The sequence below is a fragment of the Danio rerio genome, chromosome 12, assembly GCF_049306965.1.
Source record: "Danio rerio strain Tuebingen ecotype United States chromosome 12, GRCz12tu, whole genome shotgun sequence".
NCBI lineage: Eukaryota > Metazoa > Chordata > Actinopteri > Cypriniformes > Danionidae > Danio > Danio rerio.
In genome coordinates this window covers 9,346,566-9,372,500 of record NC_133187.1, presented here as the reverse complement: position 1 = coordinate 9,372,500, position 25,935 = coordinate 9,346,566, and the positions used below count along the sequence as shown (strand labels likewise).

At 35.9% G+C, this 25,935-nt stretch overlaps 1 protein-coding gene across 12 annotated transcripts in view; it reads left to right on the top strand.

Annotated features, from left to right (window-relative positions):
- Positions 1–2,145: 2,145 nt before the first annotated feature.
- jmjd1cb (jumonji domain containing 1Cb) overlaps positions 2,146–25,935 on the top strand; it is a 229,500-nt gene continuing 205,710 nt past the window's right edge. For all 12 annotated transcript variants that reach the window (XM_009306514.4, XM_073918201.1, XM_073918202.1 and 9 more), the window contains exon 1: positions 2,146–2,448. In XM_009306514.4, coding sequence (XP_009304789.2) covers positions 2,314–2,448 — 135 coding nt within the window. In that variant the 5' untranslated portion in view covers positions 2,146–2,313. The remainder of the gene's footprint in view (positions 2,449–25,935) is intronic.

Below are 25,935 nucleotides of genomic sequence, written 5' to 3'. Positions count from 1 at the left end.
GTGTGAAACACAATTGAACACAAAAGGTAATCAGATTTTTTTTTTCTGTACGGTTGTATGACAATAAAAAGAACGAAAATGTGGTTTAGAGAAAAATTAATACGTACTCATTTATATAATTGTTAAATATTTATATAATTATAATTTATATTTAACATTCTTATATGCATTTTAATATATGTTTATTAATTAATTCATTCATCTTTTTTCAGCTTAACCCCTTTATCAATCTGGGATCGCCACAGTAGAATGAACCGCCAAATTATCCAGCATATGTTTTGCGCAGCGGATGCCCTTCCAGCTGCAACCCATCACTGGGAAACACCCATACACTTTCATTCACACACATACACTACGGACAATTTTGTCAACCCAATTCACTTTTACTGCATGTCTTTGGACTTGTGGGGGGAAAACCGCAAAAAAAAACTATTTATAGATTTATACATTTATTGCTTATATAAAATTGATTCAAAATAAAAAAGTGATTAAATACTTTTCCAGAAAGAAAAGTATTACAGCTGTAGAAAATCATTAAATGAAATTATGTCATATTTTATGACTGTTGTAATGTTTTAAATAACATTTGGGAAATAAAAAGTGACTGAAATAACACTATGTAACTAACACTATGTAAATAATAAACAATATACATATTTTGACAGTTATTTAAAAAAAAAAAAAAAAAAAAAAAATATATATATATATATATATATATATATATATATATATATATATATATATATATATATATATATATATATATATATATATATATATATATATATAAAATATATATATATTAATAACTGATTTCTTTTATCTTTGCCACGATGACAGTAAATAATATTTGACTAGATATTTTTCAAGGCACTTCTATACAGCTTAAAGTCACATTTAAAGGCTTAACTAGGTTAATTAGGTTAACTAGGTTTGGGTAATTATGCAAGTTATTTCATAGCGATGGTTTGTTCTGTTGACTATTGAAAAAATAGCTTAAAGGGGCTAATCATTTTGACCTTAAATGTTAAAAAAAAAAAACTGCTTTTATTCTAGCCAAAATAAAACAAATAAAATTTTCTCTATACAAAAAAAAATATATATATTATCAGACATACTGTGAAAATTTCCTTGCTCTGTTTAACATAATTAAAATATTTTAAAATATTTAAAAGAGAAAAAATATTTATTTAAATATTTAAAAAAGAAAAAAAAGTTAAAGGGGGGCTTACAATTCTGACTTCAAATGTATATACACTACTGGTCAAAAGTTGTAGTTTTTTTAAAGAAAGTTATTCTGTTCATCAAGGTGGCATTTATTAATTGTAAAAAAAACAAACTGTTAAATTGTTACATATGTATTAAAATTTTACTTTCTTTTTGTATGTAGTTTCAAATGAAATGATGTATCAGTTATTACACAGTTATTATAATAGTCATTATTGCTTTTATTACTATTACCGTTAATAATAGTAATAATAATAATAATAATAATAATAATAATAATAATAATAATAATAATTTAGTTTCAAGTGATTTCTGAATGATCGTGTGACTGAAGACTGGAGTAGTGAAGCTGAAAATTCATCTTTAAAATCCCTGGAATAAATTATTAAATTAAATTATAAACTACTTGTGAACAGTTACTTTATAGTGCAATAACATTTCACAATTTTACAATTTCTACTGTATTTTTTATGAAATAAACGCAGCCTTGGTGAGCAGGATGAGCTTATTTTGAAACATTTAAAAATGTTTTACCCACTGTTTGCTATAAACAATAAATATTGTTTCTTGTTAAATATAAACGTTATTACACTGAATGGCAGCTGCATTGTACTTTTGCTTTGAAGTCTGAAAACCTTCCTTCATCTTTGAATTCATTTTTTATTATTGTTTGCTCTTTTGTTTTTCATTCCGCCGCTGCCAAAATAAACAAAAACAACAACTAAGCACTATTTCCAGCGCTCTGGCTTATAGTAGGAGTAAAGCAGCTTGAGAATGAATCTGTCTGGCGGACGTAGAAATCTTCCTGCTTGCGGTTTTACAGAGGCTCGTGAGTACTAGTGTGAGGCGGACGGATATCAGTTTTACGCTCGCAGTGAAACGGCTCACTGTTCAGTTTCACGGAGCGCGAGAGCGACCATTCGCGGGTGGAGGCTGAGAGAAATTTAAATCCCCCGGGTTGCGGTCGACACGCAAAAAGGCGAAAAAATCACGGTTGTTTCTTTCTCTTTGTTCAGAACGCACTTTGACGGCGTAAATGTGCGGTCGGTAGGGTGCGAGCGTTGAAGTTTTCGAGGGTTTTTCGCCATGGTGGTCGGGAAGCGGTTCCTGTGTGTGAGCGGAGAGGAGCCGCTGGATCCCGCGCACATCGCGCACTGGTCATGGCGAGCCGGAGTCATCCGAGCCGTCACTCACCGCGACCACGACAATCCCGAACTGACGGTAAGACAACGGCATACATGCTGCGAAAAATACATATTACATATCTCTGTGAGAATATGGCATTGTTGAATAGCCTGTTAAGCGTCAGATTATTCTAGGTTTTGACCGTTGGGTAGCTACATGGAAACAGGCTTGGAAGTCTGTCAGGCAATGGAGTCGTGTAGTAGAGTTCTAACGTATTTGGATCCCATTCAGCGTTGTTGGATCGTAATAACAGTTGTCAGCTTGTGACTTTTGTACCGAATTTAAGACATTTTCTAATTGTACATAGCATGCTGTTAAACGTAGAGTCTGTGACATGTAAGGAGATCATTTTCATCCAGGGTCTTGTTTAACTTGCGTTAGTGTTTCTCGTTGAAATAACGTTATTTATAGCGAACAAAATCCTGATTAACAGTGTTTTTGTTTTGTCACTATTTTGTTTACTGATTTGATTTTAATCAAAATCAAAGTATTCGTGATTAAACATTTTGCAATCTAGTATTTTGCAAACAGATGGAGCAAATGTTACACATCTGTGTAAATGGCCAGGGCCATAAAACAATTCTGACCTATTTTCATTCATGCATGTGTACTTTCACGACTTACTAGCCTCCTGTAATGTTTACGAAAAATATTGCTACGTTATTATCATGTCAATGCTTGATTTAGTAACGCAAATATCAATATACGCCTTATGAAATTATTATGCACATTTGTAGTTTTTAAAAATCTCTAATAAAATGTAAAAATGCCATTTTGAAAATATGTTAAGTATTTAGAATTATTAGTAAGCTTTATTCTATCTGTTTATTTACAGTTACTGCTAGTAGCTTATTGTGTGCCATTTTATTTAGATATCTATGTATGTATGGACATTAAATCAAACATTGTTGTTTCACTGATGTCAATGACCTATTAATATGCATCTTTATTTATTGAATATTATATATAAATGCATTTTAAAATAATAATCATGTAATCTGAAAGTGTAAAAACATTTTAATTTAAAGCATGAAAAAAATCTTTCAAAGATAAGCCTTTACACTAATCTCTTATCCACTGAGGCAAAATCCCACTCGTTCTTTGATCAGTAAGGCAGCTCTCATGCGGAGGAGATGAATGGAGCGGCTCCTGTCATTGTGTGTATAGAGTAAGTGTGTACAGTACGCTGGCCGTTTGTTTTCAGGGCTGTGTCCTGAGGTCACCAACTGTACTGCTGCTAATCAGCACACAGAACTTTCCACACTCAATAGCTGCCCTGCAGCTGAAAGTTCAAGCTGTAAATGCTTTTGTTTGTTTGTATTTTTTTCTGAAACTTATTCAGCTTTAGTCTAGTATCGAAAGAAATGAAAGTAGAATATAGTAACATGGAAAATTGCAATGTGGAGATTGAATAAATATAAACTAAAGTAAAATAATCAAAAATACAGTGAAAATCCAACAGATTGCTTTCATTATAAGATACATTTAAATTTAGTTGATTTATTTCATATTGTTCCCATAAAATTTCACACTATTGTTTAATCTAATATGTCAAATATATGTTAAGCACATAATATGTATAAAATAAGTATTTTCCATGGCCCGAAGTCATTTTTTTCCCAGATGATATTGAACCGTTTTTATTTGCAAAGCTGTCAGGGACGATGGCTGAAAATTCTCTGATTGCAAAAAATGCCAGTGCAGCTTTCATTAACAGCGCTCAATAACATTGGTAACAACTGGCTGTAAAGTGCTGGAAGTGGCCATGTGATTTGTGGCTTAAGAAAACAGCTCGTAACATGAGATCGGTGGTCGTTCACCGCCCTCCCCCACTGCAGCACAGCATAAAGGCCGCTATGTTCAGCCATTCCCCTGAACCAGAGTTAACCTACAGAGAGATTGCTCTTTGTTCAGTCTGACTGACACTTTAACCCTGTTTTCCTTTGACAGTAAGGCTCGGTTTCCATATCTTCTCTAAAAAGATTTATTGCAGACTCTTTTCTTTGTGCGCCTTTACTTTTGGAATGACAACAGTTCTGTCTGAGGCATGGCGGTGACATATTTCCTATCTTAATTGTCGGTGGATTAGACTTACATAATATGAAGGACCCCTCCTGTAATCTTGTGCGGTTGTAAAATAGTAGTTTGAACGAGAGAAATTACACTTATCGGCAGGAGAGGTTTATGGCTGACAGGCCACGAGTTTAAACATTAAAGGTGGACGAGAGCGTTAACCCGAATGCAGAGCATTCTAGCGTGTTCGCTTTCAGGGGCGGATTGCGACAGTAGTTTACTGGAGTGTTGAAGGACACAGCATAAGTGAATGCAATGAGGTGGAAAAACATTGAACTTTTGTACTCTGTTACTGAGTTAGATATATGCTTTCTCCTTTGCGCTTTCTTTTCAGCCTTTTCACAAAAAAGCAACAACCTTCAATTAAAAACCGAACATAGTTGTGGAAAATCTGAATAGAGAACTCGTTACTTGGAGCATATTGTCTGCCTCGGTTTGTTTGTATTTAGGAAACCTGTTTGGAAATAATACGTATATTTTTTCTTTTATGTTTTGAAAGTCTCTAATTTCCACTATGCCAAATTGGAAAAATTAAAAATGATTGGAAAATAATGAAATGGAATTTAATTTAATTAGCTAACATCTGTGACATTTTTCAACTACGCACAACACTCTTCAATGTGGAAAAAGGTTCTTTAGAATACTAAAATGGGCAATGCTCTTTAGGAAACCTGTTTGGAAATAATACTTATAGTTTTTCTTTTATGTTTTGAAAGTCTCTAATTTCCACTATGCCGAATTGGAAAAATTAGAAATAATTGGAAAATAATTAAATGAAATTAAAATTAGTTAACATCTGTGACATTTTTCAACTACGCACAATAAACTTTATTCTGGAAAAAGGTTCTTTAGATGACTAAAATGGGCAATGCTCTTTAGGGAACCCAAAATAGTTCTTTTGTGGCTTTGCTACAAATAGCCCCCATATTTAAGTGTACATCCTGATCTTAAGTCTATTTTAGCATAAAAAACAACATAAACAACTTTATTAAATAACCATAATGTAGATTAACATAATGGGATGATAAATAGTTTCAAGGATTATTGTGGTTTGGAAAAGTCAAGGTATTAAAACTGCAAACAAATTATGAGATACCATTCCTAAGATAAATGTAAGTGTTTTTTTCATGTATTGTAAGTAAAGCTGTGCTTTTGAAAATAATGATCACAGCAGAAGTCAATGATTTATTTAAATTATTTAACCTGACATGTTTACTGTTTCAAAATATTATAAATGTTTCCAGAAATGAAATATAATGTGTTCAATGGGGGAAAAATAGTATTTTTAAAAGACATTTTAAACAAACTTATTTTAGAGAACTAATCACAATACCGAATACTGTGAAACCATGATATTTTTATCTAAGGTTACCGTCAGAAACTTATACCATCCCATGCCTAATGTAGATGTGAATAGCACATGTGATATGGTTTTTGATAGTGCTGCACAATATTGAAAACTTCTATTGTGATATTTTTATTTTCTGCATTTTATGTTGCAATATTTCATCAAATGACTTGAATAACTCAATTTGGAAATAAGTAATGTTTTTATATTATTTGGGATGGTCTTATAGAGTGCGCTTACAGAAAATATAATTAACGAATTACAAGATAAATCAAATAGAGCAAATATATAAATAAACACTATTTAGGTGCAGAAATAAAATCCAACAAACAATAAAGTCATATTGTCTCCATTGCATAAATAATGAAATAAAATAATCTCTGCTAAAAGTTACATAGTATAATAATTCCTGTTTTAAAATCCTAACCGATAATAAGCAACTGATAAACTTTCAATTTATTATGATCAAACTGAAATGACTCCACGATTTACATGTGTTCTAAAATGTTTACCTGGTCAGCTATAATATAGACTTCACATTGCAGATCTTGAGATGTTACTATTGTGGATTCACACATTGCGATATATTGTGCAGCCCTAGTTTTTGATATGGTTCATCACTTTATAAATAAAAGGCCAAGCCAGCTTTATTATACCACATGCTATTATGTAAGCCAGCTCATTTAAATAGATGTAGCTAATAGTTATAAAAATAAAAGCGTTTGTAATGATGCTGAAACTATTTGAAACATTCAGGAGTTATAGTTGTAAAATGTGCGTTCTTTTAAATAACTTTTTTCAGTGCATCTGACATTCAAGTCTATTAATTAATCGTTTAAATCTTTACATCTGACAACGTTCCACTGACAAAACCTTTATTTCTATAATAAATTCTCTAATGAAGATCAAATGAGCTTACTGCGCATGGCACAAAAATGCTCTTCCCGGAATCGGTCCTGTTTAACGTGGGCTGACCTCTGTTCTGTACCAGCCAGACCTCTCTGGAAAAAACCACCCTTCAGTCAAAATGTTACTAAGCCACTCTGTTATAACAACAATTACACGACAAGCTTTAGTCAACAATGTTTCATTGTTGTAGAATAGCAATATTATTCACTATTCACTATCTGCCTCAATCCTATTTTTTTATTGGTTTAGCCCTAGATGTCTTGTTGACTAGCTAGATCATAAAATGGCACTTCAGATTCAGTTCTGCTGTTGTTTTTTTAAACACACAGATAAAATGACATCTTAGTCCTTTGATTGGACTGTATCCCATAGCAACAGCAGCCCAGCGGTGTGAATCACTGTGCAGGTTTGCGCTTAACTCCTGCAGAAACCTAGTTTTCTTTATCGGCAGTGTTTGCATTGGAGATGTCATCTGAAAATGTGCACAGGTGTGTCGCAAATGACGAACTATTGTATTATGCAGTATGTATACTCTACCATCTAGTGTATACAATTCAAAAGGTTATTTTGTCATCCATCAGATTGATAGCTAGTCCTCATGCTAAATAAAGTAAAATGCAACAGGTAACTAATTGCATTATTCAGGTGTATTTAAGGCTTACTTTTGCTTTATTGACAATTTTATAGTCCAAACATTGCTCATTCTTATAGGAATAAAATAGAACACAAACCTACACATTGGATTTCATCTAGTTTGTTAAATAATGTCCTAATTTAATTGTTCGTTTATTAATGTAAACAATAGATTTTTTCCTTAAGTCCTGTGCAAATCATTTTAATCAGTTAATTATTCTCATGGCTAATAGAAGGGAGCAAATATGGTGATGGCAAATTGGCTGTGGTGAAAATTCATTTAGAATGGTGGACAAAGAAAGATAAATGTCAATTACAAATTGTTTAATAGCTAGAAAATATATAATGAATAATAAATTATAGTAATAAAAGGTGAGTATTAAAATAGTTCTAATTTAATTAAAGCTAATCTATCTGTATTTTATTACTTGGAATATTGCAATGCTAGCTTATCAAAACCTCCCTTGTGCTTCATGTGAACAGTTTTTTTGTTTAACACATTGGGATGCAATCCAGATTGGTCACTTATGCGTAGGGGTGTGTGATATTGAAAAATAAATAAAATAAAAATAAATATTTTCTGGTATGTGAATATGTTTTTGTGTTAGTATTTTAGATGGTTTAGGCATGTTACTGACACCTGATTTCCAAAGCTTTCCAAAAACAGCAATAAAACAGAAGATAAACCCAAAAATTGGAATGCTAGTTATATAAGTATCCGAGAACTAAGGGTAAGAACGTCCTAATTTAATCTCTCATCTACTAATGTAAACAATTAATTTTTTATGCAAGTCCGATTTAAATAATTTCAATTAGTTAATTATTTTCACGGCAAATATAGGGGAGCAAATAGGCTGTGGTGAAGAATCCATTTAGGATGGTGGTCAAAGAAACAGAAATGTCCACTACAAATGTAATAGTGAGAAAAATATAATCAATAATAATATAATAATAAAATTATTATTATGATTATAATAATAAAAAATATGAATATAAAAAAATCCTCAATAATAAAAATAAAATGGCTAAAAGAAGTACAAATACTATTTACACAGTATTTGTCTGTATGCTATGTTTTTTTTTAATTTACTTTAAATGGATTAGGCATGTTTCCCAAAGCTTTTCTTATTTTTCAAAATCTTTGTCCAAAAACTAATTTCTGGGGGATTTTTTTATAACCTCATTAGATGATTAAAATGTCATGTTCTCACATTTAATCAATAAATTTAATTAGAGTGATATAAAAAAGGCCTCCGTTGGCAATGAAATTAAATCAATATCAACAAAATGAAACTTTGCCTTCAAAAGTGGCACAGAAGCGGTTTAATTCAGCTTAAATGCATTTATTCCCTATTTACAATGCTATGCATTTGTTGTTTCATCACTGTGAAAGCATGCACTTTCACTTGTTTTTGTGATATGATAACATGTGACGGGATATCATGACTTGTGTAAATGCTCTCCTCCTACAGGGCTCGAAATTGCGACCATTTTGGTCGCATATGCGCCCGAAAATTAATCTATGCGACCTCATAATATATCTGGGAGCATTAGTGCGACTGCAGATAATGGTTGTAGTGCGACCTGTTTTGGTTCTTTCTAAAAACGTGCTGAATCGCTCTTCCCTGCCGCTATATTGGTTCATATTAGCTGTCATTCACTCAAGGTATTCCGCTGTCAGATGACAGGGAAGGAGCTTTTATGACCACAGGAAATGCAAACGGCTGAAGAGTAAAAACTTAAAGCACACAAGTTTGAAAACCCCACCTAAAGTTGAGGCGCAGATGAAAGCGATCATGACACGTCACGTGGTGAATAATGATCCGCCAGCTGAGATCAATCGAGTACGCGCTTCTTGGAGAAGGTGCCCGAATCTCCATGCGTCGCATTCACTGCGTGTTCAGCGCAAATGTCCGCTAAAAGTCAAATCTAATACTGCATCATCGCCAAAGAAGCTCGCCTTTACTAAGTTTACACTGAAACTGCGGCTCATAACAAAGACCGGATTTGCGCCGATGGTTAGCGCAATAATCTTGCGCTGCCTACTTATTAATTGGGTCGGCTGACTCGCCTGCTTTCCACAAACACAGAAAAATGAAGATCAGCTCAGACTGAACCTTTAAATTGACACAAACTGAAACCAAAACTTTTAAAGAGTGATAGAAGTGAGACTTTACTTACTTTCTTTTGTCTATTCTTTTTTGAGTTGTATATTATTTTTTTATTTATTTACTGATGACTGCTTTACAGCTTTCATCATTGAATTGAATGATTTATTATAATCTTTTGTTTGTTTTGTATCAGAAATATTATTTATTAAATTGACATGCATATAAAAACAGCAGTACAAAATAAATATTTCTTACTGCAATGCTTCATTTTTGTTTGATGCAAACTATACAATTATTTTTCATAAAGTAACAGACTTTTAATAGCAGATAACCTACATTCATGCACATTCAAGGCAGCATCATAATGAGAAATGGAATTCATTGTTACTATTATTGTCATTTTCATCATCATTAATATTCTATGGCCTAATTATTAGACATTCATTTTGGAATTATTGCACACAAATATCAATGTCTTCGCAGCTTTAGTTAGATAGTTGTTTCTGGTTTTTGTTAGTCCTATTAATATTGTTTTAAAATACAATAAATCCCTTAAAAAACAATTTGCAGCTGTGCTCATTCATTTTTGGTGGGTGCTCCTAAATTTTTTTCTGGTGCTCCTAAAAAATTTTTGGTGCTCCTAAATATTTGAAGTTGGGAGCACCGGTGCTACCAAGTAAAAAAGTTAATTTCGAGCCCTGTCCTATAAATTTTGTATCTGAAAGTGAAACCTATTGAAATGCAATTAATTAGTATATTAGAAAAACACTTGATATAAGCTTGCACAAATATCTGCGGGATCTTAAAAGGTTTTAAATGGACTGAAATGTTGTCTTGTAGGTCTAAAATCCTTTTAAACGGGTCTTAATTTTCCTTAAAGCTATCCAAACACCAATCTGTTGTGTTTACATTTAGTTTTTTAAAGAGTTTTTTTGTTGTTAATTATGTTTAATAGTTTTTTTTGCCAAAAAAAAAATGTATATAACTAGGGTCTGCTTGTTTTGACACATTATTTAAAATATGTGGCTTACAAATAACTAATTAGTAGGAAAATCATATTAGATAGGGCTAGTACATTGTTTTCTTTATGAGCCATTGAAAAATCTTTAGCGTTTAGCCATATATAAGTCTGAAATTTCATTCTTCATGGTCTTAAAAAGGTCTTAAAGTCTTAAATTTGACTTAAACCTGTTGCACAATCTTAATGAAGTAATTATAACAGTATTATAGACAATTCATATCGCACACCCCTACCTTTGTGGATCCAATTCAGTTAGGATTTGCTGTCTATGTAGTAAGCAGACAGCAAGGCAGCTTGCTAGGCGTTTGGAACAGCGCCTGTGTCTTGCTGTGAAATGGCTGCACTTCAAAACGGTTGAGTGCAATTATGCATATTTAATCATTTAATTGATGTAAACGTACACAGGTGAAATCATTTAGGGTATCGCTACAGTCAAACATCAAAGTGTGTTAGTGCATTTATTGGAGCCACACTGGCTGACCTCTCTGTGTGTGAACGGACACATTAGCGATGGAGGTCTGAATAGCTCTGGGGTGATGCAATGAGCAAGTAGTGTCGTATATCCTGTTATGCTCAGCAATGACACACGCATAGCTTTTTTCCCTTCATTTCTGAATCACTCTCACATTAGAAAGGCTGGAAATTTATTTCTCTTGCTCAGTTTATGTGGGACTTCCTGCAATTTTGGTTGCATTGAAACCGTTTATGTCGGTTTCTGAGTCTTTTCAGCTCGAGTTAAGACTGCAAATGCTCAGCAATGAAACACAAACAAGGCTTTCTGTAGGCGGGAATGGACAACTGAGCCAAGCCAGGCTTCTCGCCCTATCTCCTTGTGCTGATCCTTCTCTGCTTTTGTTGAACGTGCTCTTAAGCGAAACCAGATGTCTGCCATTTAGACTGTACTGTATATGGGTCAAAGACAAAAAGGGGGTTTCAAGCCTCAAAAAAGAAAATGCAAAATACAGCTATACATTAGAATGTTTTTCCTGTACAATAGGATGTGTCTTGTTTATAACAATAGAGTAACAATATAATAGTTAACCTACATGATAAGAGTGCTCTTTGCAGTCACTACTCCATCTGAATTTACTAAAAATAGTATTTAGAATGTATTTAGTAGGGCTACACAATATAGCGTCTTACCATCGTTATCGCAATGTGTGAATCTGCAATAGTCACTTCCCATAATGTTAAGCAATTTCAAATGAATTTAAACTAAACGGCACACGGATTAATATTTTTATTTACTGGTAGATTAATCCTAAATTTGTAACGATCACAGAGAGATCATCTCTTGCGTCATTCGAATCTCTTGTATGAAAGTGTTTAGGCTTTCCTGCAAAAAAAGAAATAGGAAGAAGTTTTGGTAGGTTATTCAGGATGTGGTGGGTTTCGTTAAAGATGTTTTCTGTCATTATTTAACATATTTATCCGATATGTCGTTTTCGTTCTAAAATGCCATTTAAAAACCCAGACTCGTCAGCGCTACCAAGCCGACCAATCACAGAGCTTATGCTACGCGTCGTTGCGACGTGTAGTTACATTTTTTGAGAGGTGCACGTCAGTGACGGCGATGGCCACGGCGAAGGGCTATGCGTCAGCGCCGTAGCATACGCCGGTGTTTGACGCAGAAGTATAAATCAGGCTTAAGTGGTTGTTTTGTCTCTTGTTTTGACTCTGGTGGCAGTTTGACAGGATCTGAAGGGGGTTGCAGAGAGCCCGCATTTTTGAGTTTTGTTGTGCCTGGGGCTAAAAAGCAACACCCACAAGCTGGAGGTGGCATTGTGGAGCATGACACACCTTTAAAGAGAGGCCCAGTGGGAGGTGTGTACACGCCTGGAGCCGAAACAGCCTTTGAGATACACAAACACACACACACACACACACACACACACATCTACACATACCTTTGGCATGTAGGGCACCGCATGTGCCTGCTGCACTTTAGATTGAGTGAAAATCTCCAGGGAAATTTGAGTGCAATTACAGCAAGCAAAGGATCGTCCAGGAACAATGCTGAAATCTGTTCTATTCATCATGTGGTGGAACTGTGTCTGCTGCTCTCGAGAAACCTTTGATGCAAACATGTGCCAATTTTAACATTGTTCTGTGTAGTGGCTGAATATCCCACAATGAACTACAGCTGGGCTGTATAACTGTGTTTAATGTGCAGCTATAGAAATGTATAAGCTTAATTATTGATTTAGAGGGATTTTTTAGCGGTATTGTTCAAAAGTACACATTTTCACATGGCTAATAAATTCTAATATTATATATATATTTTAACTCCATCATTTTGGAGGATATGAATATTATAAAATTAGGCTTATCATGTGTGGAATGAGATTGTCGTTATTCTCTTAACACCCTACTATGATGTTAACAAACTTGTCACATGAAATATTGCATAATTTAGATCACAATCATTTTTTTACATTTAAATGTGGTGTGTCATATCAGTATATCGATACTGAAATATTTAGAATGATCTTTGTTATGGAAATGGATACTGGAACTTTCTCTTCTCACCAGCAAGAAGATGAATGACTGATAGTAATATTAAGATTTTAAGTAAAAAAATTAATAAATAAGAAAATAAGATGAGATTGCTTCCCAGAGATGGGTTGCGGCTGGAAGGGCATCTGCTGCTTAAAAACTTGCTGGAAAAGTTGGCGGTTCATTCCGCTGTGGCGACCCTGGATTGATAAAGGGACTAAGCCGACAAGAAAATGAATGAATGAATGAATAAGATGAGATTGCACTAATTTAGTGATTTATTGTAATTGATTGCCTTTTGCACTGTTGATGTACCTGGTACAAGCATTATATGATTTTGTTTTTTCCCCCTTATTACTTCATTTGATACCCCACGTTATCGAAAATGGTATCAAATATCGGATCAGTTTCAAGGTAACATATCGAAGTTCAGAAATTCTAGTATCTTGACAACACTGTTTGAATGGTTTGCTTAAGGCCAAATTGTATTTCTTAGCTCATATTGCTAGTTTTGTGGTGAACAATTCATCTGTCATTAGGAAGAAAATAAAAAAGGTTGTCCTTTTAATCTAAAATTAAAATCTGAAAATGCACTTCCTGTTTTTTTTTCAGTTATATTCTCAGATTACTTGATTTTAAGAATTGGGTGTGACTAACATACATAACCACGCCCTGTCAGTTTTGACAACAAACAGTAAGGAGGAGGTGTCATAACTCTCCGGAAATCCCTTTCCCAATCTTTCTGAAAGAAATGCCTACTACAGCTTGCAGTACAAAAATCAACCCACAGCCACATCTTTTTCTCATTTAATATCCGTTTCTCTGGAAACTTCATAGCAATATATATTTAAAAAACTGTCGCAGCTTCCAGGTCATGGGGACTTTAATTCAGTGATAACCATCATGATCTTCAACATAAACAACAACACAGGCACAAAGTAGGTTAATAAATGCTTCTATGTGCATTAAACAATGGCGCAAATGCTAGTAAAATGGTTGCTCAAACCTTAGTAAACCTAACATGGCTTATTTAAATATTCTCCTCCCATAGATTTTGAATTTGAAGGAGAAACCTCACACAAATGCAATAAACTCAACCTTAAAAATGACCATGCCCTTTTTATCTCTAATTTAAACACCAATAGATGATTCGCACTACCACAAGCTGTTAGTAAATCTGAACCTTAATATCAGCTAAAAGTTTTTATGTCATTCTTCAGAAGCAGCTTCACCCGTGATGGAATGAAAATGGTTAAAACCATCCAACGAAAAGTTCTGTCAAGTTTCTCATGTCTTTTTGTTGCTTGTCCAATGGATTGTGGGTTGCCTTGCCTAGAGGGGATTAAAGAGTGCATAAAATCAGTGTCCTTTAAATGAAGGGCAAGGTTCCTTCTCTAGTGTGAAACACTATTCTTTGTTTGGAAGCTCTATGGGCTTCATTGATTGGTTCCATACAGTGGAAACCTGACCTTTAGCAGATGTTTGAGGTCTTGCCACGACTCAGTGTGATCTCCACACTAGACAGCTTTCTCCTTGTTATGTCGACCAAGGGGCGCTTATCTATGACAAGGCATGAAAAAAAATCAACCATTGATGTATTTAAATGAGGCAGTCATTCAGTCATCACAAGGTTCAGGGGTGGTGATCTGTAATGAACAAGACAGATGACCCGAATAAAGCCTTCATGTTCTTAGTCAAGTCTCAGGTTTGATTAGCATGTTGTCAGATCTCAGTGGTTTGTATTGACGTGTGGCATGAGAATACAGGAAAGATGTGTGGAGATTCTTCAGCTTAAAGTGATAGTTCATCCGAAGATTTGCTTATCCTTGAGTGGTTCCAAACCTTACAACAGAAGATATTTTGAAGAAAGCTGAGAACTATTGACTTCCATAATAGGGATAATAAAAACTATGGAATGGTTACAGGTTTCTAGCTTTCTTTTTTTCTTTTTTTTTTTAGGGGTTTTTCACCTTTGTTATGATAGGACAGTAGAGATTTCAGACAGACAGGAAAGCATTAGGAGCAGAGAGAGGGGAACGATGACAACAAAAGCCGGGAATCAAACTTGGGTTGCCGCAAGCACATCGGTGTTATATGTCAGCGCACAATACCACTAGGCTATAGGCGCAGAAGATTTCTAGCTTTCTTCAAAAAATCGTCTTTTATGTTGAGATGAAAGTAAGTCAAACATAAATGTTGACAATTTCAATTTTTGGGTGAACCATCTCTTTAATAAAAGTTACCGTTGCTCTACAGTGAGTGCAAATTATGTTCAGAACAGTATATTGACATAATATACTTGCACTAAGTTCTATACTAGGTGCTTAATTTTAAAAACACCCATATAATTAATTACTATGTTTCCCTTCCTCAATCTCCGCATGCAAATTCCCCTACCCCCCATTTTTGATTAGGAATTAAAACTGTCTTGAGGGTGAAAATAAGCTGTAATAATTGGGTTAAATCTGGCGATATGGGCTACAGTGTGATTAAAGGAAGCTTTTCAAATACACAAAAGCATTTGGCCCCTTAAGCCCAGCAAGAGGACCACTTCCTCTGGGCAAAGATGCTTACAACACAATAACTTAGTATTAAATCTAATTAGGCTAAATGAATGCTTCATCAAAGGGGAAATAACACTGCGAAATTCACATGTGGATTTCTGATTATGTTCCCACCTCGTGATAAATGGGTGCTGGTGTTTGCCATGTCGCTTTAGCAGGCTATGCTAGGGTTTCGCCGCGGTGGCGAATTTCACACATTCAGGGGTACCGTGATCCAGTCCCAAATAGGGTTGAACAATATAGGAAAAACTGACATTGCAATATTTATCTGTGTGAATATAATTTCACAAGATGGCGATTTGGAAAGAATTCATAGTTTTAGATGAATGGATGATATTTTAGGGGAGAACATCTGTTGCAAAAAATTGCAAAAGTTGTCAAATAAATGAAAGAGCACCTATTATGGGTTTTTGAAAATGACCTTTCATGCAGTGTGAAAGTGAATGAAAACATCCTGCTAATGTTTAAATCTGAAAGTGCACTTTGATTAAAAATATAGATTTTTTAATAAAAGAATCGACCCACAGTCATTAAAATGATTGGTCATTTGTCTGGATCTTTTGACTTTATCAACGTCAACACGAAACAATAGCAAATACACAGTGCTGGATCTGGTAAAAATGTGAACGTGTCTTTCCCTTCAAACACTAGCAGAGTGGGGGTGTGTGTGGGACTGATCATGACTGAAGATGAACATTAATGAGTGCACGTTCTGGTGACAATAGTCTACCCTGCAACGGGGTATTCGTCGACCGTTTGTTAAAGGAAGGATCGGAAAAGACTATTAATGTACGGGACTTTATCATTACACAGTTCATGGACCAGTTTCTTCCTCCATTTCACAAGTGTAAGTAAGTACAATTAAAAGGGTTGCCTCCTTGTTTTCTCTAGCTTACAAAATATGTATTTAATTGTGTTTTGTTACTTGTAGTCAATCTATGTGGCTTGTAGTGTATCTGGTTAACTCGAATTTAAATACGTTTGTGAGCTCACGATCATCTGCAGTTTGTCATTGCTATGGCCACCGTCAGCTGTTCCTACACACATGCGACGATCTCAAAAGTTTCAAAATAGTTCAGCTTTTGCATCTGTGTGGATTAAAACTGAATGTGTGTCATTGTTATTACATATGGTAAAGAATAGAGCAATATGCTGCCAATCAGCGCAGATTAGCATTGCGCTAAGGAGGGGTTTGGGAACAAATGAATCACTAAACGAATCAATTTATTGACCTTGCATGTTTATCAGTCTGTTGTTGGAGACTTTCAAAATCAAAAATATGACATTTTATTGCATGATTGCTCTTTAACGCTCAAAAAGATAAAAAAATAGACATCGCTTTATGGGTTTCGGTTGAGTCTAACTGACAAATTCAATAATCAAATGTAAAATAACATGGTATAGTTTTCACTGTATAAATACTTTAACAATTACTCATTGTTAAAATGGCAAACTTTATAATTTCTTGTCCAAAGGGTTTAAATTCAATTGAAATTGCCTGAGACGTGACTATTGCAGATTCACAATATCGATGCTGAAACAATATAATGTGCAGCCCTATAGTTCCAATTGAATTCGGTGTCAGTATGGTGGCAGAAGAATCATTCATTCATTCATTCATTCATTTTCTTGTCGGATTAGTCCCGTTATTAATCCGGGGCCACAGCGGAATGAACCGCCAACTTACGCAGCAAGTGCCCTTCCAGCCGCAATCCATCTCTGGGACCCATCCACACTCACTCATTCGCACACACACCCATACACTATGGACAATTTAGCCTACCCAATTCACCTGTATCACATGTCTTTGGACTGTGGGAGAAACCCGAGCAACCGGAGGAAACCCACGCGAATGCAGGGAGAACATGCAAACTCCACACAGAAACGCCAACTGAGCCAAGGCTCGAACCAGCGACCTTCTTGCTGTGAGGTGACAGCACTATCTACTGCGCCGCCGGCAGAAGAATCACTCACACAAATAATGATTCTTCACCTTCTTCAGAGTCTTCAAGTCTGGTCATTTGTCATTAGCGCAGCAGATTGCATATACACACCACAGAAATATCAGCATCTGGATTATTGCTTCTCTACCCGCACCGAATGAGTCATATCTGCGGATTAGGCTGTTTTCTTTTGGATTTTCTCTGTGCATGTCATGGATGAGCCGCCACATAACGGCACAAAACCGAGACCGTGGAGATAAGGATTTGCCGTCTTTTTCCAAGCTCCCTTGCATCTCTGTTTCATAACCCCAAATTCATTTTTATTCTCAGCGCAGATCTTGTTTGCCGAGGAAAGCAGATAATCAAACAGACTTGCTTATGACGTGCCATTTGGAAGTCTGGCAGCGCGAGCAGAGAGTCAGTGTGCAGGATGTTGTGAATTTGATGTGAGCGCAGCTCCCTAAAGGCCGGCTTAATGGGATGGGAGCAGACACGGCTGCCCTGTAGAGGGATTTAGGAATGAACAGTGCGCGCTCTGTTTTTTTTTTGTTGCTCCAGCTAGCTTCATCCCAGTACGGCTGCAGAAAGCACCGGGCCTTTGTGTGCATGTGTGTGCATGCAGGAAAGCGGTCTTAATGCGTTTGCATACCCGCTGTTGGAATTTTCTTTCCTGCAGGTGGTTGTTGGCAGTAGGGCACTCCATGTCAGGCATGAAGGAAAAGAAAGGAATGCTGTGCAAATATGGAATGAAAAATGGGCCCCATTGTTCCATGGGTAATACGACGTGTTGTGTGCTGTGCTTCACTGTGAAATTGTCCGCTACTAGTGGCTTTGAAGAAGGCGAAAATTGGAACGTTTAGTTGGAAAAGTAGAGCCCTCAAGTAACAGAACATCTGAGAGTGGGATTTGTGCTCCTAAATATTAGACGAAACAAAATCCCTTGGGCAAATTATGTACTAAAGGAGAAGCATCACTCTTTGATTGTCAGATGTTATGCAATTCAGTGTCAGCATGGGTCTAGTCCTATACTGATGGTGAATTGTATCTCCTTAATGCAGAATAAATTCACTTATGCCTGCGACAAAGTAAATGACTGACATGCTGCTATCCCACATAGCAAAATTTCTCTGGCCCAGCTCTGGCCCACACAATCAGGTTTTGCTTGGCCCACATGCCGGAGTGAATTACGGTACATGACTGGACCAAATCAGGCTTCCAGACAAGGGCCAAACACTGACCATATCTGGGCCAAGTCTCAGCCAAGGTAATAACTCATAACTGGGCCTGAACTGGGCCAGATAGGTTGGTGTGTCACGATTGCAATGAAATTGATAAACCCATGGAGTGATGCGCTTTAGGCACACTATGGGCACGCTTTTTCTCAAAGTGACCTGATTGGTAGAATTTTTTTTCTTTACTCAAAAATGATTTTAGTGTATTTTAAATGTGGGTCAAGACTGGCCAAACTCACATGGCCCACTTATCAAATTTTTAAATCTGGGCCAAATACTATGTTTTACATCTGGCCCAAATCTTGTGTGCCGCCTTAAAAACGGTGCCACCTCTGCCAAACCCGGGCCATGTTTGGCCCACATGCTGTATGCCAGTGCCGGATGAATGCCTGCTGTGCCAGCTTTTTGCCAAATCTGGGCCAGATTTCTTTGCTACTAGGGATCTTTTTAAGCCTCAAGATAATGATTTGGTTGTTGTTAACCCTTGTGTACTGTTCAAATTTACTACCCTTTCGTTATGTTAGTGGCTGTTTTTGCTTCATTGATTTCCATTATAATTACATTTTTTGATTGTGAAGCCATGACATGCATATAGATATCATATATGCATATCAAGCATTTTTAATTGTTGCTGGTTTTCTTTGTTGTGAAAGAGGGATTTCTTTGAAAAATATTTAAGCATTTTCCCATAATATGTGTCAGAATAAGATTTGGCACCAAAAATCATTCTGTTTGCTGAAACACAGAGAAAGATGTGGACAAATTTAGACTTAAAATCACCCCAGAGTGGATGGAAACATCCCCAACAGCACACAAGGGTTAAATAATAAAAGAATGAGTGGTTTGTTCTAGTTTTCTAGGTTTTTGTTTATGTTGTTGGTTTGTAATAAAGAAACAAATAAAATTATGTCTATTTGGTTATCTCAAGAATTTAGCTTCATGATAACACATTTTGAGTGCTGACCTCAAAATCCTCTTAGACCTCAGTCATTCCTCAATTCCTCGAAAATTTGATTATTTTGCCTTGGTGATAAATTCAGTGTACTTTATTAAATAAAGATTCAATGAGTTACCATAATGGTGCACATTCATTTGTGCCTTTAGGCTAAGACTGGGCGATATGTCAAACGTTTCTCTATAATTATTTTCCACATTGAAAGATAACGATATATATTTTGATATAAGTTGTTAATGCTTCCAGATTTAATGAGTGAAGGCACAAAAGTTAGAGGGTCTATTAAATGAACCAAAAAATTGATACAGTTTCAGTGGTTGAAAATTCAGTACATTTATAATATCAACACATTTTTATATTGCAATCGTTGAACATTTCTGCAGTGTGATTGGCTCTTAGATCAGGGGTTCCCAAACTTTTCAGCCCGCGACCCCTAAAATAAGAATGTCAGTGACTCGCGACCCCCATTTTTCAAGGTGGTTATACTGTAAATATATAAACTTTGTAGACACAACTATAGGCTTGTATAACATAAGCACATTGACAACACATAAATGCAACAGTCTAATAACCATATATATTTTTTATATTCATTTATTAATTTATAATATAAAAAGTAAAGGCTGATGACTGATTTTTATTCATTTATAATAGATAATAATAATATAATAATAATTTTGTTTTAATTTATTTGTATGTTGTTGTTTATTTAGCACAACTATTAACCTCTGTGGGTTATGAGTAAAATATGGTCCTTCAAATAGTTCAATAAAACTTATTTGAGTTTTGGAGATCACCAAGCGACCCCTTGCCATTGTTACGCGACCCCCACTTTGAGAACCACTGTCTTAGATCAATATAAAGTAAAAAAAGTCGGTCCAGCCTTACTTTAGGCTGACTACAATGAACAGTGTTGACATTGTGATTTATTTATTCATTTATTTTTATCGAAGTGTATTTTTATAATGCTTCACAGACTTATTGCGGTTTATTTGACTAAATGTGAATGTGAATGCAAATCTTGCAAAAGTTCAGATTAAAAATGAATATACTTAATACATAATTAATACACAAGAAATATAAGGTTATTTAAAACCAAATTGGATAAAAAATAGACCATTCGATCCTTTTTAATTAAAAAAATTACATTTGTCAACTTGCTGAAGTAAAAAAAAAGCCTGCAATGTTTTCCCCACCTTTGCACTCTTCTTATTGGCCCACTGCGCTGTAACTGAACGCGAATGGATTGGTTACTATCAGCTGTCAATCACTCAGTCAATCCTTCTGCCTTCAGTTGACCGGACGCTACAACCTTGAAAATGTGAAGCGTTGAAGACAAAAGAATGAAAATAACACTGGCAGATTTTGTTTTAGAAACCACCTAGAGTTAGAAATAATAGCACATCTGATTTGTGGTCATGTGGTGAATGTCAATCCAGCATTTACACTTTTCGAAGAGTGGATAAAAGACTTCCAGTGGCTTCAAGTCTGTTTTGAAAACGACTAAAACTATTTACCATAAAGTCTATGGTACAGATGTTTCAGGTTACCGCGTTTAAATCTACCCATTTTATATTTCTATTCTATTTAAATCTGTTAATATAACATTTTTAGTAACTGTGCTCATAATTTTTGGTTGGTGCGACTACATTTTTGAAGTTAGGAGCACCAGTGCCTCCAAGCAAAAAGGTTAATTCCGAGCCCTGTACAAATGTGAACATACCCATTAACTCACAAGTTCTACTGTAACCCCCAAACACAGATAAAATCATGCTGATCCAAGTCAATAGATGGCAGTGCAGTGTCTGAGTGTACACAAAACAGCTGTTGCAAATAAAAAATAAACAATGCCATTTATTATAATAGTTTGTGTCTGAAGTCATCCACAAAGCAGTTTTGGGTTCTTGTCTGGAGATGTGATCTTTTGTCTTTGGGAACAGTTATTTTCATGGGGTTGCGTGTAACAGTGGGATGGAATTTCTGTAGACCCAGGCTGACATCCTGCCGGAGCGCCTCATCTGGAACTTTGTTTGCTTTTGCAATACCCAGTCCTCTGCTCGCCGCTCCCCTGGGGGCCTGAAACCGGGGGCCTGGTTAGAGTATGTCAGAGTGCGGTTTCATCCGAGCGTAGGCGACATGCTGAAAAGGCCCGTTGTGCTGCGGCCTTACGCTGGAACGCAGACAGCATGCTCTCGTTAAGGGCTCGCATCCTTAAGAAAATGGCGGGAGATTTGTAGTGGAGCAGCGTTATTTTGAATTTCTCGGCTCTGCTGTCACAGACTCATATATTTAGTTTTATGTAAAGGAAGCAAAGGACATGGTAAATTATGTTGTTTTTCCTGAGGGGGGATATTTCCTGTAGATGCGTGGGACTTGGTGGTAATTTAAGGGTGCATTGGAGAGACATCCCTGAGTTCACACACAGAAGCAGGAGGTCTTGCTCCGGCTGTAGCTCAGGCTTCCCATGGGGCCCCTGTTCCACCCACACTCTTCCCACCTCTTTTTTTGGCAATCCCAGCCCTCAGTGATCTTCATCTGTGCCTCCTGTTTATCTTAAATGCCTATATAACACTTTTTCTCCGCTTCTTGCATTTGAAGTCCCTCTTCCAGATGTGGCTGTGGTTTGTAATCATGCACTGATAAAGTCTCACTTTGAAAGCGGTAATGATCTTTTTAAATACTGTTTATTGCTGCTGTGTTGGATTATGTGAATTTAGCCGCCTGCAGACTTCACCTGAGCTGAACTCCACCACAGTCACTGTCACAAAACTGTAATATGCTAGTTTCAGCCTTAGAAGGCATGCCCACAGGCCGCCCACTGTTGGGTTTCTGATTGTCTGATGCACGTGCGCATAAAACTGGAAAGCGCTTGCGAATATCACGGGCTCCTATCAAATTGCTTGACTGCTACAGTATATGCAGCTTCTAGGAATTGAGTGGGTTTCTATCAGTTCACCACGACACTAAATTTTATCCGGAAGCTTTCAAGAGGGAACTACACACTGGACTGAAAAACATTTATGAGGTTTGTGGCTTCAAATCCTTGAATTATGCTTTCAGTAGAAAGTAATCTAGATATTTCCAAGTGGAAGAATCTATTTTAGATTTCCACTGTTTCTGATTACATGATTTTTTCCATTTTTCTCTGCTTTCTGTAATTGTTCGGAGAGGTAAGACCCTGGTTCATTTAAAACTATCAAATTGTGGCCCACGATTTATTTGTTTGAGTTAAGCCCGTTTTACACAGTGATACCGGTAAATATCCGGAAAATTTCTTGAACGACTTTCCCGGTAAATTAAAAAAAGCGCTGTTCACACAGGCGAGGACGTTACGGAATTTTTCCGGAAAAGAGCATTTACACATCCATCGCAAAATGCCGGTAAATTCTGACATCATTAACCAGAAATGACCTCTAAACAGCTGCGCTTGTGTTTGTAAACATTTGACTACATTACAAACTCTTTGGATGGAAACATATAGAGAAACACTTTCGCATGTCGAGATGTTCATGATATGTGTGTGTGCTGGCGCTATGGGCGCTCACGGGCACACGCAAAGCTTGAAGGTAAACAAACAACGGATTATCATAAACATTTTATCGATAATTATTTACACAGCATTAAGAAGGAACATAGAAAGGTTATCTGACTAACATCTAGCAGCTAAAGGTGTCTGTAAAAATATTCAAAGGCTCTTATTCTCATAAACCGCGCGCACGTGAATGCGTCTGACTGTTCTGATTGGCTAAAGTAGACGTCTCACGTCAGCACGTTCTAGACGTGGATGCGCTCTTTCCGGCAATCTTCCTTCTGCATTCACACAGCGCAGCATTCCGGCAAATTACCGGTAATGTTACAACTTCTCTTTCCGGAAAATAGCCAGAACGAATTTACCGGTATTTTCAAAAAGGGCCTGTTCACACATACAACCTTTCCGGAAAATTGACGGTAATTTTTCGGAAAGGTCTGTATATGTGAAAGGGGCTTTAGTTTTTTCATTTTAATGCAGCTCACTAAAGTGAATTTATTTGGGAATTTCATTTTGGCTTCTAAACATCTTTGAGATTCCATTGGTTTGTGACGATTAAGCAATTGGTGGGCGTGTTTTGCAACTTTGCCTTATTTAATGTGTGATTGAATGATTGGCTGTCAGATATCCATGATTCAAAGCAACAACACTAGGGATGTACCAAAAAATAAATTCTTGGCTGAAACCAAAAACCGAAAAAGAGGAAAGCAATGCCAAAAACTGAAAGAAATTATGCAAATTTGTTTATGTCTTTGTCAATATGTCTATGAATGTGTACTAACCTTACTATAATCAAGGCATTGCAATTGCATAAATTAATATTAAAGTTTAAAAAATATTTGAATCATTTTGTGGTTACTATGTTTTATGGCTAATATGGTAAAAACTTGGTTAATGGTTTGATAAGGGTCACAGTTAAGAAGTTCGTTTCAATGCTCTTAATGAAACTCCTTACCTGAGGGATTGTTTCCACTACTTTTCATGCAAAGGGGCACTGATCTCTCTCTTTTGCACGGTGCGCTACTCTCTTCATGGGTTCTCTGTATTCATCACGGTCTGGATTATTTTGCATGTGCGCTGCTTTATTTCCGCATCCAAGTAATGATCTTTATCAAGTACAGTTGTGATGATGTTCAGAGGATCCAAAGAGATGGAATAGACCAAGTGCTGTTCAGACAAACAGGCAGTTGTTTTAGTTTGTGTCATCAAAACATACTGTTTCTGCTGTGTTGTTTTGGTAATCCAAATCATTTGTGCCATTTTCAGCCAAATATTTTTAATGGCTGAATATTTGATGCATCCCTAAACAACAGTAGCAAAGCTAGCATAGATGTATTCACATCTGTACGATCGCTCATGAAGAGATTTTAAAGAGAAGTGTGACCGTGTCAAAAGACCTTTAACTGTCTGCGGCAAAAACAATATAAAATTATGTCATCCACCAATGGCACTTCTTGTCTGTTCAGAAGGCTGTTTGTCAAATGTTTATGAAACAGTTCTCCTCTCTCTGATTGTTGTGTTTAATAGTACAAGTAAGCAGCAAGACACTTTTACAACCCTGCCTTCTGCACACAGGTGTTGGAGTATTTATACAATCTTTATCATCACTCAGCCTATTCAAACTTCCCTCTAACGAATAGAGAAAAAGAACTTTGTTTAAAGTATTGACCTTATTCTTTGCCTATGAGTAGGGCCAGACAGAATCTGTGGACATTTTTTGCTATTTCTGTGATGAACTTTTTAAAAAATCTGTGAAAAAACCTATTATATGACATAAAAAATAATACTTTTAAAACTTTTATTTAATGTTTACAATGCAAATCCAATTAGATCCACTTATTCGGTAATCAAAGCAAGTCTTTCATATAATAGATCTACAAAAAGACAGAAAAAATTATTTTGCAAACTGTATTGTAAATAAAACAAACAAGCATTTTCATATAAGTCAATAATATTACTGCAATTAATTTAAAAACTGAATAAATATAAATGTACACACAATTACACAAGCAAATAAGTGACTAAATGATGAACTAAACATCTGCAGATTTCTTCAAGCGCAGACTACATGTGGGCATACCACAGGCGTAGCCACTGGAATCTTTTTGGTTCGAGACTTCTGGTGTTGTTCACTTGCATTGATTTTTAGACGTTAAAAACGACTTGTTATGCTGTTTGATGTTGCAAACTGAGATTTTACTCATTATTCTACTTTTTTATACTACTTTTTTATATAGTCATTCACACACTTGTTTTTAGAGCAAGTAGTTTGAGCATTTTCTGCCGTTTATTATTCCTAGTCATTCTTAGTCAAAAACGAGCGCACATTAAAGAATAAGGTCAATACCAGGGCCTTTACCTGAGCTGAAATTGGGTTAAATTGGTAAAATTGAAGGTGTAATGGTCAATTGTGAAGTTTAAAATTTGTCTTCTACCTTTGTCTGTTGAATTTGCCAACAGTACTTTACTTGCATTAAGAAATACTAAGGTTCAAACTTTGCTTCATACACTATTGAGAATGGGCAGTCGTATTTATGTCCACAATTATTCCTACCTAAATCACAATGGAAATTCAGAGCCATTTCAGTTGTGCTGGCAAAACGCTTGAATGTTCACTTGTGGTTTTGGCCGTGTCCTCATGGAATGTGATAATGGAATGCGAGTTTCTTGGGCTGCACTCATTTGCAGCGCTTTGCTGGAAAATCCCAT